General features: G+C 44.1%; 1 protein-coding gene across 5 annotated transcripts in view; it reads right to left on the reverse strand.

The window, feature by feature from the left end:
• Window positions 1-272: 272 nt before the first annotated feature.
• Window positions 273-18,880, reverse strand: part of si:ch211-220f16.2 (golgin subfamily B member 1) — a 41,323-nt gene continuing 22,715 nt past the window's right edge. For 4 of the 5 annotated variants that reach the window (XM_064313559.1, XM_064313561.1, XM_064313562.1 and 1 more), the window contains 9 exons: window positions 6,853-18,795; window positions 6,558-6,676; window positions 5,246-5,375; window positions 4,421-4,567; window positions 3,938-4,096; window positions 2,886-2,983; window positions 2,367-2,501; window positions 1,867-1,975; window positions 273-1,236 (listed from right to left, as the gene is read on the reverse strand). In XM_064313559.1, coding sequence (XP_064169629.1) covers window positions 1,078-1,236; window positions 1,867-1,975; window positions 2,367-2,501; window positions 2,886-2,983; window positions 3,938-4,096; window positions 4,421-4,567; window positions 5,246-5,375; window positions 6,558-6,676; window positions 6,853-18,795 — 12,999 coding nt within the window. In that variant the 3' untranslated portion in view covers window positions 273-1,077. The remainder of the gene's footprint in view (window positions 1,237-1,866; window positions 1,976-2,366; window positions 2,502-2,885; window positions 2,984-3,937; window positions 4,097-4,420; window positions 4,568-5,245; window positions 5,376-6,557; window positions 6,677-6,852; window positions 18,796-18,880) is intronic. The other variant, XM_064313563.1, reaches the window with a different exon arrangement.

An 18,880-nucleotide genomic window follows, 5' to 3' on the forward strand; every position in this document is an offset into this window, starting at 1 on the left:
CTCTACACTACCGTATCTTGAAACCACTTCAGACTAAATTAATCATTCAGCTTTTTCAAAACGGTACATTATCCATTAATCTGTGATTCAAGCTTACAGCAATTCACAAACCAATCATAACAAAGAATATGACATAAAACAAATTAAATAAACAAAAATAAAAAAATTATTGTAAAAAGTGTTCAAAACAGGTTTGAAAATCAACAGTATGCACAGTGTAAATCTCAAGAGACATATTTAAGCACATAAACATGACGTGTGAGAACAAACAATAGTTTTCAGATACCTTTATTAAAATTACTCTTTTCGTGTCAAAGCAACTGCAACTCCGACGGTCCTCCACTGTATTGCACACATTTACCCTACGGATGATATCAAAAGGCTGAATAACATTCTCTTGGGTGTGAATAGTATAGATGATTACTGATTTTCTTTTTCCTCTTAAAAAATAGAGCCTATATAGAAAATGTCATCTTTGATGCGCTCTGTATCTTTTAAACGTGGATATATATATATACTGTATATATTTTTTGTTCCAATCACAACATATGTACAGATTAGTCAGAACTTAAGTTTCACAGAAGCTGGGAAATGGCTGCCGCAGAGAACAGTATAGTTTTGCTGTTGTGTATGCGATTGGGCTGTGTAAACAATCTCGAAAAACATCATGAACAATGTACACTGCAACACACGGTGCGGAACCTGATATACATAGATAAACCGTTGTATAATATACTCTATGGAGGAAAAGCCCTGCTGGATTGCTTTCTAATGAATAAATTAAAACAGCAGTAAAAGTTCAGTGCATAGCTTTATCAGCAGTTACATTACGCCACAGCATCGACATGCCATAGCAATGCCCTTAGTGCCTTGGAGAATTAAAGTGAACTCGGTACCGTTTCAGACAGAGCAGGGAGGAGCGGGAGGGTGTCTGCTTCCGGAAGGGGTGGGTGAGGGGGGGTCAATGGTTTTTAAGCAGCAGTGAGATAGAAAGAGAAGTGAACGCAGACGAGGGTGCGACTTCACTCCTCCCAAAATCCCAGAGTCCCCTGGGACGCCAGGTTTTTTTTTAGTGTTCTACAGGGCGCCGCTCAGGCACATGAAGACGAGAACGTGTAACGCCAGCAGGTACGCGAGGAACAGGTAGCGGGATTTGGCTCGGGACGTCAGCAGCTTGGAGCAGTACAGGCTCCGCCCATGAAGCCACCGTCTGCAGGAGTGGACCCCGCCTTTAACCTGTGTGGGGGGGGGGGGGAGGACATCAGCGTGGGTCAACACACACACTCCCCCAATCTCCTCATCAGACTGTAGGTTTTACAAATGTTCAGAATACAACACTGATACATGGTCATTTATTCAGTTTCAATATCAGTTCTTTCTCCTTGAATAATAACATTAAAATGAATGCTTGAAGAGCAACAATTCAAGCCAATGATAATTGAGCTATTAAAGTTTCATTGGAAAACATTGCCATGCCTTTGTTGAAATAAGATTCAGGGTTGAGAATACTCAGCCTCTCTATGACTAAATGTGCAGGACTAAAGATTTCCGCTTTGTTTTAAAACCATTAACATACCGTTTTGAAGCAAACCCTAAAGAATTCAGAAACTAGTCCTGGAGGGCAGAAGTATCTACTAAGTTTCTGTGTGTTTGAGCACCAATGATTGGTCTCTGATTGGCTAAAGAGTCCGCACACCTTGTTCTGAAGGCCTTAATTGGCTGCTGACTGAAAGGAAACCACAAATACCCGCAGGAACTGCAGCTCTCCAGGACTGGAGTTTGACACCTCTGCCCTATAGCTACTGAACTTAAGTAATGTTTGTCCTTACTGAACCTGTCTCTGGGGGAAGTGAGGAGAATGCTCACCTTTCGCATGAAGACGTGCTCGTTGGGGTCGATGATGAGCGCCCTGACCTCATCGTCAGACTCCAGCTGAATACTGAACTCTCTCGGGTTCGACATGCCTGTGTCAATACTGAAACACAGTAGGTGAAAGGTCACACCACGCGCCCAACCAATAGACCTTACATATTCTGCATAAAACTTATGTATTCATGCTTTTTAATGGTCTTCTAATTTGGGGTCATGCTCAAGATGCACAACCTGGGTTTTCTGAGTTTTGCCTGGAACATTACTCTTAGTTAATTTTTTTTTGGCTGGACCGCAACAGCGGGGCCAGCCCAACAAACGCGAATGTCTGTGACTGAGTGAGTGATGAAGTTACACCATTGGTCTGCAGCTGTTTCAGTTTCTAAAGCAGTCTGCAGTTCTTCTCATCCTGAACACAGCCCTGGGTCCATTCAGTAGCGGTTCATAGTGAGCCAGGAGTAATTTCGCAGTTTTTTTTTTTTTGGTCCTTCTGTCACCTTTTGACTCTCTCCTCCGCTAAGCTCAGCGCCTCCTCCACTGCCTCCCTCCTGGCTCGCTCCTCCGCCAGGCTCTCCGTCAGCTGAGTCACTTCCTGGTGGGAGGAGTCCAGCTGTTGCTCCGCCTCCGCTAGTCTGCAACACACGAGTAAATAGGGGCTATATTTACAGCAAAGGAGTCACCTCAGCACCCTGACACCGCCCACTCAGAGTCACATACAGACACATATCTGCAGATGTATGTTTTTAACATTTAAGTGTTTTGCAGAACATTTTTTTACACATCTCTCTGCCTTTCGTTTTTATAGCTGTTGATTTTAATTGCAAACTCTTTTGGAAAGAGCTTTTCCCTTATGTGACCAATGTTGTTACATTACATTTAATTGGCAGACACTTCTATCCAATCCGACGTTGTAACAGTACATTCTGGTGTCAACAGAGCAATGAAGCCATAAAAAAGCTTTGGCTCAGTCAGGCCCTTATGAAGCCTGAGTGTGTATGAAGCGTGGCTCGCGTTACCTGCTCTGAAGCTCTCTCGTGTCCAGGCCTTCCATATCCACCAATACGCTGCTCCTCTCCTGAGGAGCTCCAGGGGGGACCTCCACGGCCACTGGCCCCTGGAGGACAACCAAAACCCAGATAAGCCCAGGGGGTATAGGCTCCACCACCAGGGGTTTCCAAAGTCCGTCCTGGGGATCTGTGTATGCGGGGTTGCCTTCCAACCAATCACTAGCTCTCTACAGCAATGCCTCTTCAAACTCTCCACCCCACAGCATGAGAAGATCCACGTTAAACAGCCAAAGGCCCACCCCCAGAATGCAAAGTAGTAAATAATTAAGGGAAATGAAAAACCTCACAGTGATGTCAAGGCAGGCTATAGTACAATTAAGACAAGTTATATACTGAAATATAGAGGTATTAAATAATCACTATTAGGCAGTCATCAAAAAAAAAAAAAACAACAACTTTAAAATGGATAAATAAATACTGACAAGGCACATGGCTAGCCTTACCCTCCACACAAATCCATGGTTGCGCAAAAGCGTGTGAACTGGCATGCAGCCTCGCTTGATCTGAAGAGCCCCCACAGCTCATAGGGCAAGTTCCATTTTTATAAAATTGTAGTTCCCTGAGGGGGCTAGATGCAATTCAAATCATCAAACCCATCCCAGGGCAGAGATAAAAGAATACTTTCATCTCCTGCACAAGTTCTATTGGCAAATGATTCCTTTAGAAAGAGGTTAATTTTTTTAATTGATTCAATCATGAATCATGGGTCCCTCGAAACGTCAACTTTGCACACATTAGGGGATAATTCAGACGAATGGAAACTCTTAGTATGCTAAAATAGAAGAATTGCTTCATAACTTAATGAAAGAGTTGGCGATAACAAAAAGACTACAAGACTACAAAATGGATTCCAAAAACAAATTTTGGGAAACCTTGCTATATAATGTATACATGATTGGGGTGGCAGGTATGGTATGGTATGATATGGTGTCAAGAGTTTGGCGGTTTTCGTTAAACTTCCACAAAGCAGAGGCACACGGACTGCAGGCGAGAACGCTTACCTTGGCCTGGGCTTGTGCGTGCCGGCTCTGGGCCTGGGCCTCCAGCCAATAGCAGCGGTTCTGCAGCTGGCCCAGGGTCAGCTGAGTGTCCCTCAGGGTTTGGGAGACGGCCTTCAGCTGGGAGGACACGGCCGCCTTCTCCTCCGCCGTCTGCTGCAGCTAGGAGACAGGAGATAGGAGGACAGGGTCAGGACCACTGAGCCAGTGGGTCTTCAGAGGGAAAGGTCTACCCTTTAGGGCTTCCGGATCCACAAAACCGACCATCGACTAAGGTGCAAACAACCTGGTACTTTGCAAGAGCTATTAACAGTGACCTGTTTGCAGCATTACCCTGATTTACTATTCACCACATTTCGGGTTTAGACTTTACGCAGCTAAAATCGAGGATTCAAAAACTGTCTGAATTTTAGGCAGGTCTTCCTCCTCTTAAAAAAGTAGAGAGTGAAATGGCACAGACACCGACTCGGAGGAAGTGTTTAGTACCTTGGCGTTGAGTTGCTGGAAGTGCAGATCTCTCTGCTGGATCTCCTGCAGGCAGCGCTGGAGGTCTCTCTGGAGCTGGGCCCGCTCAGCCATCAGCAGGGAGGTCTGCTCCGCAGGAGCGCCCATCCCCAGTGGGGCCACGCTCTCCTGAGGAGAACCGACAAAGGGATCATCTCATGCGGGGCAAAGTTAATGACACCCTAAGGTCAGGGGTGTTCAGTCTTACTGGGGAAGGCTACTGGGCTTTTGTTCAAGCCAAGCACTATGACACCCAACCTAACTCATCAAGATCATGGCTGAAGACCAAGAAGACCTGAGAATTTTACTGAGGCAATTCAAGTGCTTGGATGGAGCCTGCACTCCTAATCCAGCCTTCTCTGATAGGACAGAACACCCCCGCTGTAATACTCATCCTTTATAACAGAGATTCCCTTATTGGGGTCCCTGCGAGAAGACAGCAGTGCAGGTTTTTCCATCTCTCGTCTTCAAGGCAAAATTTGCCTTGTATTCAGCTGGCCAACTGCCAGCCAAAAAAAAGCGGCAAAACACTCTGTTCCCTCCTGACTTTAACAACACATCAAATTCAGGGTAGCATACTTTCCGTCGGGCATCTTGATAAGCCAGCAATGCATGCGCTTCAGGAAGGAAACACTATCTTGCTTCAGTATATCGTAAACGTACATCTTTTGCACCATTTCTGCTATTATCGTGGTTATAATACCAAGGAGTTTGCATTTCTGTGTGGGGGGAAAAAAACAACTTTCTGATAGTAAAGTGTAGCCGTATTGGCTGTTGTGTGGAGTGACCTGATGACCGTCGCTATACCTTGGAAGGTTCCATGGCCTGAGGGCCAGCGGCCTGTTTCAGCTGAGCCTCTGAGCTCCGCCCACCCACAGCTAGGGACTGCCGCTCCCTCAGGGCTCGGCACTCCGACTGCAGCTGGTCCTTCTCAGCCCTGAAAAGCAGCACCCGCACACATTAATCAGAGCACCGGCGACAGAAGAACACTGCATGAGCACCGTAACCAGCGGAGCTATAATTAGCCGTCAATCAATGCCTCGACTGCACCAATCAAAAGACTGCTCAGTACGGAAATAAAAGGCAACGCATGGTCCGAATCAGTGGTGCCAATGATAGCTTATGGTGACTCTGTACGTTATTTTGTCTTTGTGACCTCGTTCGCTCAACATTAGCTTATATCCCAAAACAATTAATTCATAAGGATTCTTCTTCCTGGAAGCTCAGAGACATGAGAAACATGAGAAACACGACCGCTCGCCAGTGGCTAGCGCCAAAGTTTCATTCCCGACATGCCAGGTCCCTGAGCCACACACCCTCACTAAAAACAGCTGACTGTGGGCCATTGTGGGGGAACGGAGGAGGTATTCTCCGGTTATTTGTTTGCAAAGGACAATCCCTGAGGACAGAGAAGACTCAACTCGCCATGAAAAATTTAGTCCGAGTGAAAAGGCCGGGCTTTTTCCGCGAGGCAGAAGTTCACACGCCGCTCGACGGACAAGATCCCGAGCAGCATTTGTAACTGCGGGACGCAGTTGGGCCAGTTAAAATGTGGACCTGTGTCTCTGCAGAGCGAATCAATCACGCCCTACCTGTCACCAAGAGTCACTAATTTAGACAGAGTTATTCTCACGACGGTCTGCTGCTAATGCACCCAGTGGCATTGTGACATTGTGAGGAAACCTGATACCGGAGCAGATTCTGTTGTGTAACAGGATGAAGGAAACCCATGACCTCCGCGAGAGTGGCTCTCTTTGAGAGATTACTCCCTTTCAACTGAATAAAGCACAAAAAAAGACACCTATGTCTACATCGCTGTCCTTTAGGTGCTTAATACATAGTTAAGCTAAGCTACTACGCTGTCAGGTGATACATTGTATTTCTTGGTTGGTACAGAATCCTTAAGTACCATCCAAAGCATAAGGTCTGGCTTGCCAAGAATCTGCAAGTTCAACAAATAGTGCCGAATTAAGATCACTTAGACTAAGCAGGCTATACTCCCTTATGTCATTCCTTTGCCATAAAATAATGAGTGCCTCTCTTCCCATGTGGCAGATTAAGCCATACATGCTGTTGAAAAGCTGCGATTTGATGTTTTACCACAACTGCACTCAAATACCTCAGTTTAGCCAGTTCCGCCTCATACTTGTTAGCATCCTTCTCAGAGTGTAGTTCATACTTCAGCTTCTTCTGGGTCAACTCCGCATTCTCTGACCTCAGTTTTCCAGCATCTTCCAGCTGAAAATGAACAACAGAATTTAAAAAAAAAAAAAAAAAAAACACACATTTTTTATCATCATCACACCTTGGGAATTCAAGCCAGAATAAAGCAGCCAATGGACACAAGCTGCATGCATTGTACAAGCTGAAGCACAAGGCTCTAAGATGTACCAAACACAACAATGCCAACTTACCGGCCTATCTTTCTCAGCCTGCAGGGCATGGAAATTGCTCCTAAAGCTACTCGACTCCTCAATTTTCCCAGGTGCGACCTCAGCAGGGCTCACCCCTTGCCTGGCCTCACAAACCCTCTTTGCTCCTGCGAGCTCCTGCATCAGCCTGTCCCTGTCATTCTGAAGGCTGGCCATTGACTTGGAGAAGGCCGTCAGCTGTTTGCCGTAGGTGTCCTTCTCGAGCGAGAGCCGTCGGAGCTCCGCGTCCTTCTCCGACAGGGCTCTGGACAGCTCGTCTATCTGCCGGAGCAGCTGAGAGTGGGCGTCGGCACTCTGCAAGGCCGAGAGCTTCTGGGTCAGAATGTAGCGGTCTTTGTTGAGGCTGCTGAGCTCCGAGTTGGCTTCGCCGAGCTGACGCTCCAGCTTCCTCGCGGCGGATGCGCTCTCCCTGAGTTCCTCGTCGTATCTGTTGCGCAGGACTTTGAAATCCTCAATGAGCTGATCTCGGTCGTTCTGTAAGGCGGCCATAGCTTTCCCCAAGGACTCATGCTGAGACTTCAAGTCCTTGCTTTCGTTCTTGGCACTGAACAGCAATTTCTCAGTCTGTATCAACTCCCTGGCCAGCTCTGCCACCCTTTCATCCGCCGACTCCTTCTCGTTTCTCATTAGATCCACTTCTCTTTCGAAGGCATTGAGTTCACTGTTGTACTTATCTTCCGCCTCACCAAGCTTCCCCTCGGTTTCGCTCTCCAGCTCCTGCAGGTTCTTTTTCAAGTCATCGGTGGCCATTTTTTGGGCGAGCAGTTTTTGCTGGAGGTCGTTACATTCCGCAGCTTTGGCTGCAACAGCCTGCTGCAAGTCGGCAATCACTTTGCTCTCATTAGTTTCAGATTTCTCCTTTCTCAAGGCTAATATACTGGCTTCCAGTTCGTGAACCTGAGTTCCAAGTTCGGAATTATGAGATTTTAAGGTGTTGTTATCCTCCACCTCCTTCTGGAGGTCAAGCTGCAACTGCCGACATTGTCTTTCAATGGCAACCTTTTGATTTTCAAGAGTTTTAATGGAATCTTCTCGTTTCCTGAGGAGTTCTTTCAATTGGTTGTCCTTCAGTGACAAGACCTGATTGAGGTCTTCTCTGTAACGGATCAGCTGTGCTTTGAGCATGGCATTCTCAGAATTCAAATCGTCCATCTGATGAAGAAGAGCCCTGATCTCTCCCTTCAGGCCCTGGCTTGCACCCAGTTCCTCCTTTGCTAAACTGCCTTCGTCTCTCACGGTGCTCTGACGCTGGGCCTCCAAAGCCCTGCACTCTGCCAACAGACGCTCTCTCTCTGCCTGCAAGGATGCCACGGAGTTTTTGAAGGCCTCCATCTTTTTAGCCATTTGCTCCTTCTCTTCAACAGACCTTTCAATTTTGACCTGCAGAGCTCGGACTTTGCTCTCTAGCCCCCTGAATGTCTTGTCTGCCATTTCTTTATCACTATATAAGGCACGTAATCTTTCTTCGTAATTTTCTATTTGGGCCCGGTGATGTTTCTGCAGCTGTTCCAGATACTCTGAAATTTGCCCATCCTTTGAGGAGAGCAGCAAGGATATCTCAGTGTCTTTATTCTGAAGAAGCAATTTCAGCTGTACTGAAATTACCTTCTGTTTCTCAAGATCATCCTGAAGCTTGTCATTTTGTGAGAGCAGCAGGAGAAGCTGTGACTCTGTGTCCAAAAGCTTCCTTTCCACCTGGGCAAAGCTTGACTGCATGTGTGAGGCTAAGTCAGATTTATCAGTTAGCTGTGTGGTCAGGGAACCTTTGTCAAATTCCAACTTCTCAATCTGTGCACTTTGTTCCATTATTTGCCTATTTAGTAAATCCACATTTTGGCTTAGTTCAGTATTTCTTACCCCCATAACAAATAGTTGCCTTTGTTGTGCTGTAGCTGCCACGGTGTACTCATTAAGGGCCCTGTCCTGCCTTGACTTTGTTATCTGTAGCTCATTTACCAACTTGTCCTTCACTCTTGCATCCTCAAGCAGTCTCTTTATTACATAACCCTGTTCTAAGAGCTGGCTGTCTTTCTCTTGTAAAGTCTTTTGGAATGTAACATCCCATTTCTTTGCAAGATCATCGTCCTGTAGACTAATAGAAAGGGCCGAGAGCTTGGCTAAGTTTGTCTCAGACTCTCTCTTAAGTGTTTTCATCTGTAAATCTTGTGAGTCTAGCTGCCTTTTTAACTCTATGACTACCTCACTATTGCTGACTTTTAGACCCTGGAGCTCATCGATTTGATTCTGGAATTCAGCAAGCTTTCCTTTATAATGCGCCATTTGCTGTTCTGCAACTCTTTCCAGAGCTTTCTCGTGTTCCGTCATCTTGATTTCAGCTTGTTTATCTTTCCCTTCAATTTCTTCTTTCAGTCTCTTGTTCTCAGAGTTGATGCTTTCCAGTTCTTTCCTAGATTCACTGAGCTGGTTCCTATATGACGAAAGTTCTGCTTCAAGATGCCTCACCCCTTCCTCAAAGCCTGATATCTTCTCATTCACTGCCTTCAGATTTCCTTCCACCCGTTCACGTTCATCCTCTGACAGTTTCAAAGATTTTTCCAAGTCAAGTATCAGCTCCTGGTACTTGATGCAATCTTGTTGAAGCTGGTTGATTTCATGGTGCTTTTCTTTCAATAGCTCCTGAAGCTCCTTTTTTATGTTTTTGGATCCCTCATTTCCTCTCTGTATGACTTTCAGCTTTTCCTCAAACTCTTTCACCAACTTCAGCTGCTGCTCTTCCTTCTCTTGGGAGAATCTGGACTTTTCCTCTTTGCTCTCAGACAACTGGGTCGAGAGTTGCACATTCTGATCTTGCATCACACTGAGGGCTTCTGTTAACTCATCAATTGTCTCTGAATTTTTAAGGAGCAACGTCTCCAAATACTCATTCTCGTTTTTCACTTTGTCAGATGTTTCCTGAACATTCTCAAGTTCCTCCTGCAAAAGAGTTTTGTCATCTTCTAAAATCCTCACTTTCTCATTTAAGCTGATAGTCTCCTGCAGGTTTTGACTGACAACTGCCTTAAGTTCAGTCACAACCTTGTCCTTTTCATTTAACTCAACTTCATGGTCTTTTTGCAGCTGGGCCAATTTTTCGAAAATATTTTGCTTTTCATTTTGAATGAGTTCAACCCTTTCGCATGTGGCTACAATTTCTGCCTTCTGACTCTCAATCTGAGCAGTTAATGAATCGTTCAAACTAAGAGCCTTATCCAGCTTTGACTGCAGATTATGCTCACTCGCCTTTGATTCACTGTGCCACTGCTCTAATGAAGAACTTGTTGTTTTTAACTGTTCTGCCAAGCTGGAATTTTCGTGTTGAATCTCATTTAATTTCACCCTCAGATCTTCTGATGATTCTTTCAGATTAATGATCTCTGTTTCAAGTTCACTATTCCGGAGAGTCAACATTTCAACCCTGCATTTTTCTTTCTCATCAATTTCTTGCAGGTCATTTCTAATCTTTTCATTTTCTTCCTCGAGCTCTCGGATCTTCTGCTGTTTAGCCTTGGCAAACTTCTGCATCTTTTCTTTCATTTTCTCATTTTCTTCTTCCAAGTCATTGATTTGCTTCCCCACGCTTTCCTTTTCTGATTCAGCATTAAGTGCTTTTAAGAGAAGCTCTTGCTTTTCTTTTCGGGCTGTCTCAAGTAGTTGTCGCATTTTGTCCATTTCGTTGCTGACGTTCTCATAAGCTTGTAACAGAGATTCATATTCCTGTTTCAATTCGGCGTGTTTTGATTTCCACTCGGACAGCTCCACAGTTTGAGAGTCTTTGAGGGACTCCATCTGGCATGAAAAAGCTTGTTTCTGCTGAGTGATGTTTTCTATTGTGAGTTTGAGGCTTTCGCAGGCAGCAGAAAGGTTGTGGTTGTCACTCAAAATCCGATCAATCTCTGAAATTATTTTTTCTTTTTCCTTGCTCAGAGACAAAACTGAATTTTCCAAGTCATCTTTTTGCTGCTTCAGTTCTGCAAATGACTCCTTCAGGCTTGAAGATGACTGATTGATCTCTTCTTTTTCTGAGGACAACATCTGAATTTGATCCTTGAGAGACCTGTTCTCCTTCATGACTTCTTTTCGCGAGATTAAGGCTGCCTGAAGTTTCCTAGTGACCTGCTCGAGGGATTTATTTTCATCTCGGTGTTCCTCTGTTTTGCTTGTTTCCTGCTTCTCTGCAGACCTCTGCTGCAGTTCATTAACTCTGACTTTCATCTTTTCCAGTGCCACCTCATGGAGGTGAATTTCTTTTTGCAGCTGTTGTTCCAAAGAAGCAATAAGTTCTTCCTTTTCTTTAATCAAACAATCCCTCTCTTTGAGGCTTGCCTCAAGTTCTTCAGTGTAGGACTTTGACTGGATCTCATCAATTCCCATAAGTGAATGATTATTCAAGTTCTCCTCTTGCATAACACTTATTTTTTGAAGAAGTTCATCCTTTTGTTTTTCAGACTCGCTGAGTCTCATTTCCAATGATCCTACGACTTCTTTACATTCTTCCTTTTCGGTCTGCAATGTCTCCATGTGCAATTTACAACTTTCTACTTGAGCCTGAGACTCTTTCCAATAAGACTGGGATTCTTCAAGTTTGATTTTCAAACATTCCCTCTCCTGACAAAACTGGTGTTGAATTTCTGTTAAAGAGTTTTGGACGGTTTGAAGCTCCAATGACTTTTGTGAAATCACAGAAAGTGCATTTTCAAGCTCTTCCTTCATCTGACTGTTGGTTTGAAGTAGCGTTTTATTCAGTCTGTCCAAACTTTCAAACTGGTCTCTCTTCTCGATTTCAACTGCCTTGAGAGCACACTGTAGTTCCTCTACCAAAGCTTGAGACCTTCGTAGCTGTTCCTGAAGGTCCAAATAATCTTGTTCCATTGCCTTTATCTCCTGCTGCTTACTGTTCTCGTTTATCTCTGTTTCTGCTTTTTCAAGCTCAGATTCAACCAATTTCAATTTTTCTGTCAACTCTAGTGAACTCTGTCTCAGGTCAAGCAGAAGTGCATCTTTACTTTCCATTTCTGATGTTATATTTGCCAGTCTGTTGCGAAGCTCTTCCAATTCCGCTTCTTTCTGTGATGCCGCTTGTACTTGGCTTTCCTTCTCTGAGAAGGACAGAATGAGTTCTTGCATATTCTTTTCCTTTAATTCAATGCAACCTCTAAAGGAATTTACTTCATCCTGGAGGGACGCTATAGCTTGTTGCTTGTCCTCTAGTTCTTTGATTTTCTCATTGTATTTAACCTGAATTGCGTCCATTTCATTTGTTTGTTGAGAATGTTGTTCTAGAAGCTTGTTTAAATTTTCGTTTAGCTCAGAAATTTCCAGGGCATGCTTCCTTTCATTTTCTTGCAATTTCTTCATGGTCTCCTTTCTAGCTAGTAAAGCTGCATGAGTCTTCTTTTGCAGAACTGCTTTTTCTTGCTTTACTTTCACCAGCTCATTTTCGGTATCAGAATTTGCAGACAGAGAGGTTGCCCTTTCAGCCTTCAAGCTTTGCTCTCTATCAACCAAGTCCTCTTTAAATTGTTCCAACTTCTGTATCATCTCACAGCGTTCACGTTCAAATGCTTCCTCTTTGTCGGCTATACCTACTTGGAGATGTTCAACAAGTTCACATGTTTCCTTAAGTGACTGGACAGCAATATTCAAATTATTCTCTTGCTCATTGAGCCTTGTTTGTAAACATTTCATATCATTTTGTAGCTGTTGCACAAGTGCTTCCTTCGCAGAAATGACCTGGGAAAGCTCAAGGATTTCGTTGTCTTTTTGCATGATCTGTTCTTTCAAAAGACTAATGTGAGCTTGGTACTCTTTGGTCGTGTTCTCTGCCTGTGATGTCACTTCTTGGAGCTTATCATGCAAATTGGACATTTCAAAGCCATTCTTCCCACACTCTTCTATTTGCTTTTCATACTCCTCTATCTTCTTCAGCAAGTCCTTTCTCACTACCAGAGCAGCTTGGAGTTTCTTCTTCATTAGGTCTTTTTCTTTGGACAACTGTCCATGTTGAATTTTCAGCTGTTCATTCTCCTTGACCAACTCCCCATTCTCCGATTCCTTAATTTCAATTTGAGCCTGACAATGAGACAAGTGAGTTTTGCTCTCCTCCAACTGTAGGGTGATATTATCAATTTCCGTAACCGAGCAGCTCTGGGCACTCTGCAGGCTTTCCAGCTGTGACAGGAGCTGATTCTTTTCCTCTGTGTGCCGCACCATTTCGTTTGATGCCGATACCATGACCTGGGTGACCGAAGCATCTTTTTCTCTCAACTGCTGACTAAGTGTTGCAATCAGTTCTTTTTGTTGGCCTACCTGAATGTCCATACAACTAATCTGATCTTCTTTCTTTTTGATTTCACTCCGAAGACTTGCCTGGTTAATACCTGCCATTCTAAAATTTTCAGAGTCAATCTCCATCTCTCCTTGTAAACGTTTTACCTGCTCTTGCAGTAAACAAACTTTCTGGTTCTCCTCCTGATATTCTCGCTCCCTTTCAAACAGTTCACTTTGTTTTTGCTGAAGTAAGCATGCAGCTTTGTTTAATTCCGCTTTCAAACACTCTACTTCAGATTTGTGATTTGTATTTAACAGTTTAATTTCAGATTGTAAAGAAAACTTTTCTTCCTCCAAAGCAACTAGTCTACCGGACATGGTTTGTGAAAATTCAGAAAAATCAACATCACTAGACTTTTTACTTAACTCAATGTCTCTCAATGCATTTTCCCGGTCTATTAAAGTCTGCCCAAGCTGTAAGTTCTCATTTTCTTTTTTCTGTAAAGCTAAAAGTGTCTCCTCTAATTTATTTTTATTTGTTAAAATCTGCTGACTCAAGTCTTCAGCTGTCAGTTCCTTCTCTTTAAGATGCTCTGAGCTGACTTTGAATGCAGTTGTTATCTCCACAAACTTTTCCTGCAAATCATCCAGATCTTGTTGCAGTGCCTGGATTTTAACATCCTTTGTCTTAATCTCATTTTCAATACTTTGTAACTGCTCAATTATAAGCGTCTTATCTTGCTTCTCCCTATCAAGGACAGACAACCATTCATTTTCAGACTCTTGAAGGGTTTGTGCTACCTTTTCCACTTCTAATATTAATCTACTGATTTCTCCATCCTTGTCACTAACCTGCACCTGAAGACGTTCCTTCTCTGTCTTCATTTTCTCCAATGCTTCATTCATGCTACTGTGTTGTTGCTGACTCTTGAAACTCAACTGCTCCTGGAGTATTTGCAACTGGCTGTTGTAATTTCTTACAAGTTCCTCTTTTTCATTCATAACTTTCTTTAATTCTTGCTGCAAATGTTCTTTTTCACTGGCGGACAAACCCAGCTGCTGCTGAAAATGCTGTGCCGCCAGACTGCCTTCTTCTCTTAGCTTTTTATTCTGCTCGTCCAGTTTCTGCATTTCTGCAACCAGGTATTCTGCGTGTTTAACTTGCGCAGAATACTGATTATTTATTGCATGCAAGGCTAGCTCTCTCTGCTCAATATTCTCAGTCAATGCATTCATTTGTGAAGCAACCTGAAGGTGCTGCGACTTCAACCTCTCAATTTCAACAGTCAAAGAAGCTGCATTTGTTTGATGGGCAGAAAGAGCATCCTCCTTCTGCTTTGAAAGTCCGGCATTCGATGTTCGAAGTTGCTGAAGTTGGTCTTGAAGCAGTGCTACTTCATTTCTCAGGGCATCAGCAGTGTCCCCGGCAGCATGTGCAGCATCATTGCGGTCACTGAGGGCCTTGTTGAGGTTTTCCATCTCTTCATTCCTTTGGGAGAGCTGCATTTTAACTTCATGAAGCTCTTCCAAATGGGCTGCGTACTTTTCTTGCAAATTTAAAAAGGCACTTTGTTTCTCCTCTTGCGTCTTGTTGAGTTCCTGAAGCTGGCCCTGCAGCTGAGATACTAACTCTGTGCTCTCCATAAACTGAGCTTTAAACAAGGCCGCTTCGTCCGACTTCCCCTGGAAAGCTTTTGCCTGCGCGGAAATTCCAACCTCTTTGTCCTCAAGGGCTTCTCTAAATTTGACTATTTCTGAGGATCGAGCGGAGAGCTCAACTTCCAGCTTAGACACGGTCTCTTGGTGTCCAGCAAGTTGGGCTTTTAAGCCATTGCATTCATCTTCTTTGGCTTTGATTTGCACCTTCAAATCTTCACAGTGACTGAGGAAGCTGGTCTGAGTTTCCAATACTGCCTGCTCCTTTTCTTTCACCATTCCCTTTAGCTGAGCTGACTCTGAGGTCAAGGCCTCAACTTGGCTTTTAAGCTGTACAGCCGAACCCTCCAGCTCTGCGACCTGTGCCCTTAACCGCTCACTATCTTTCACTTTCTGCTGTAGGTCAGACTCTTTGTCAGTGATCCCCATGGTTAGCTGGTTATTTTTCTCTACCATGCTCTGCAGTTGAGCCTGAAGTTTATCAACGATCTCTGCATTTGCATCATTTTTGGTTCTGAATACTTCATGTTCTGTTGCCGACTTATCTTTTAACTGTTCAAGCTCCTTCTCCTTGTTTTTCAAGGACTTTTCTACATCTTGCAGAGATTTCTGCATGTTCTTCATTTGTGTCTGCAGCTCAATGACAGTTTCCATCTTCTGGTTCAGCTCATCTTTCCCCTCCACTGATTTTACTTGCAACTGCTTTATGAACATTTCTTGTTGATTCATAGATTCAGTTCTCTGTTGTAATGTCATCTCTAAGCTTTCCCTCTCTAAACTGACAGCTGCCAGCTGTTCGGTTAAGGAAACAATATTGTTATTTTTGTGGGAGAGCTCTGACTGGAGAACAGCTATTTCTTTCAGCTTTTCAGACACCTCTGCAGTCAAATTCTGACCTTCAGTTTTGATTTTGCCGTTTTCCTCATTTAGTACCTGCATGCGGTTCTTGAGGTCTGCAATAACATCCTCCCTCTGAGCCACCTGCTCTCTTAGCTTGTTGCTTTCTGCGACATGATTTTCCAGGCTTGTTTTCAGATTCACATTTTCAGATTGCAGCTTTAGCAACTCTTCATTTGCCACACTCAGCTGACCCTGAAGCGAAACTATTGACTTGTTGCTTTTGCTCAGTTCATCAAAATGGCCTTGACACTCCTGAGCTTTATTTCCAAGAGACAGTTCTTTGACTTCCAGACTCTGACTCAGTCTGGTGCACTCGTTTTTGAGGGACTCCAATTCACTCTGCAGCTGGGTGACAGTCTGTTTCTGCTGAAGACTTTCATTTTCCAAGAAAGTGCATTTGGAAGCCATCTGTTGCAAGGTACTGTCTTTCTCCAACAGTCCTGATTTCAAAGCGGTACTCTGCTCCTGAAGAAGGGACAAAGTCTCTTGAAGTTGCTCGTGTTGGCTCTGCTGCGTTTCATAAAGTGCTTTTTGATCACTAACCATTTTCTCTTTCTCAGCAACACTAGAGTTCAGTTGATCCACCTGAGAATTCAAAAAACTGATCTGCTCTTGTAAATGTGCCACAGATTCTTTACTTCCAGCGAGCAATGTTGTGAGATGACAACACTCATTAGTTTTTTCCAGCAAATTACCTGAAACTGAATCGTTTTGTTTTTTGAGCTCTTCGGTCCTAAGAATGAGTTCTTCCTTTTCTTTCAGCAGTCCCTCAATAGCCTTACAATTTTCAGAATACTGAACCTCATAGGCAGATATTTTACTTTGTGCTTTTTTCCTTTCATCTAGTAGCTCTGACTCGGCTATATCCTTATTGGTGACCTCCTGCTGCAGTACCTGAATCCGCTCATTGAGTTTAGTCACTTGCACCTTCAGGTTTCTGTTTTCCTCAACAGCGACATCTGCCTTCCTTCTCATATCCTCCACAAGCAGTTTCTGTTCAGCCAGTTCTCTCTCTTGGCTCTCAATAGCAGCCTGCAGCCTCTGGTTATCCTCACATAATGCCTGAACTTGGTTCTGAAGACGAACCACTTCACTTTGCCTGAAGTTGTTCTCTTCTTTCAGCTTTTTGTTATCAGCAACCTGATTTTCAAAGGACACTTTCAGATCACTATAAGCAGATTCAAACTTAAGAGAATTTCCACTCACTACATCCAACTTGCTGCTCAGTGAATCAACGGACTGCCTGCTCTTGTTCAGCTCGTCGAGATAATTTTGACATTCCTGAGTCTTACTTTTCACAGTCAGTTCATTTTCCTCCAGACTCTGTTTCCATCTTGTACACTCAATTCTGACGGATTCAGTTTCACTCTGGAGGCCAGAGATGAACTCTTTCTGCTGGAGGATTTCGTTCTGCAAGGTGGTACATTTAGCTGTCATCTGCTGCAAGGCATTGTCTTTGTCCATCAATGTGGCGCTCTGCTCCTGAAGCAGGGATACAGTCCCTTGAAGTTGCCTAATCAGGCTTTCCTGCTCATCACACTTTGCACTTTGATCAAAGGCAATCTTCTCCTTTTCAGCCACACAACATTTGAGTTGCTCGACCTGAGAATTCAAGAGGCTGACTTTCTCCTGGAAATGTGCTACGGACTCCTTACTTTCAGAAAGCAATTTTGTGAGTTGACCACATTCGTTGGTTTTTTTGAGCAAACTCTCCGAAACGGTGCTTTGGCTTTGTTCAAGGGCCCTGCTGAACTCTTCGGTCCGTACGGTCAACTCTTCCTTTTCTTTCAGCAGCTCATCAATGACTTTGCGGTCTTCTGAGTTTTGTGTCTCAAAGGAAGATATCCTGCTTTGCATCGTGTTCTTCTCCTCCATCAGCTCTGACAGGGATCTCTCGCCAACTGTGACTTCCTCTCTTAGTTTCTCACGCTCCGCTGCAAGTTTACTGATTTCAGAGCGCAAATTCACATTTTCCGCTTGAGTCGCAGCAGTCTTTTCATTTAAATCAGCGACAAGCTGCTTTTGTTCCTTAAGTTCAATTGCTTTTCTCTTGAGAACAGCTTTAAGTTGCTGATTTGCACTTTCTAGGGTTTTTACACTAGTTTCCAGTTCTGAGGTATTTTCAGATTTACTCTGGAGTTCCTTCTGTAGCCTCTCGTTTTCAGAATCTCTGGCCTTCAGCTCCTGATTAAGTTTCAGTCTTTCACCTTCCGTTTCTTCCTGAGCGACACTCAGCTTTTGCTCCAGAAAGGCTATTGTTTCCTGTTTCTCCTTTATAACCTGTTCCTTTCCCACCGCTTGCTCCTCAAGTTGTTTGGATAAGGCCTGCAGCTCCTTATTGTGTTTGTCCACATCGGCAAGGAGCTTATTGCGTTCCTCCTTAAAGGACTTCAGCTCTTTTTCATACATCTGTTCTTTATCTTGAAGTTGACCCTGCAACTTTTCATTGGTGGCATTTGATTCTGTCAGCTGAGAGAGGAGGGCCTCAGACTCCTGCAGCTTTTGAGAAGACCCCGTCACCTGCCCCTTTAGGGAAGAAATCTGGGACTCGCATTCCGCGAGGTGACTGTGATGGTTCACATTCAGTTTCTGAATTTCCCCACGAAGACTTTGGATGGTCTGGATGTCCTCCTGGGCTTGTTTAATAAGTTCCTCAGTTTCCTTCCTTTTTAGTTCTTTTTGCTCCTTAGCCTCACCCAATTCGCACTCTGTGCTTCTGAGCTGTTCCAGTAAGTCTGTTATCTTTGCGTTCAGGGCTTGCTGGTCAGATGACTGGGAGTCTTTTAAAATCTGAGATTTTTGCTCTGCTCTGGCCAAAGCAGTTTCAACATGTACCAGGGCCTCCTCTTTGCCCTTGATCTCCCGTTTCAGCTCCAGTACTTGCTCAGCATATTCGCTCATGTTGCTGGAAAGAGCGGAGATCTCCTTGTCCTTGTCGGTGAGTGTGTCCTTGAGGTTGTCGATCTCCCGCTCACAGCTTTGAAGGTCGTGGATCAGCTGGGCCCGTTCCTCCAAGTGGGTGGAGTTCAGCTTGTCCAGCTCATCGTTCGTCTGTTCCAGATCACTTTGCAAGGATTCTATCATTGCCTCTTGTTTGTGTGTCTACGGATTTAGAAGGAATACAAGTTACCTACGGCAAAGTTACGAACCCTAACTTACATTTTAATTATACAATGTATCCATGGTT

Source organism: Anguilla rostrata, chromosome 16 (assembly GCF_018555375.3).
Source record: "Anguilla rostrata isolate EN2019 chromosome 16, ASM1855537v3, whole genome shotgun sequence".
NCBI lineage: Eukaryota > Metazoa > Chordata > Actinopteri > Anguilliformes > Anguillidae > Anguilla > Anguilla rostrata.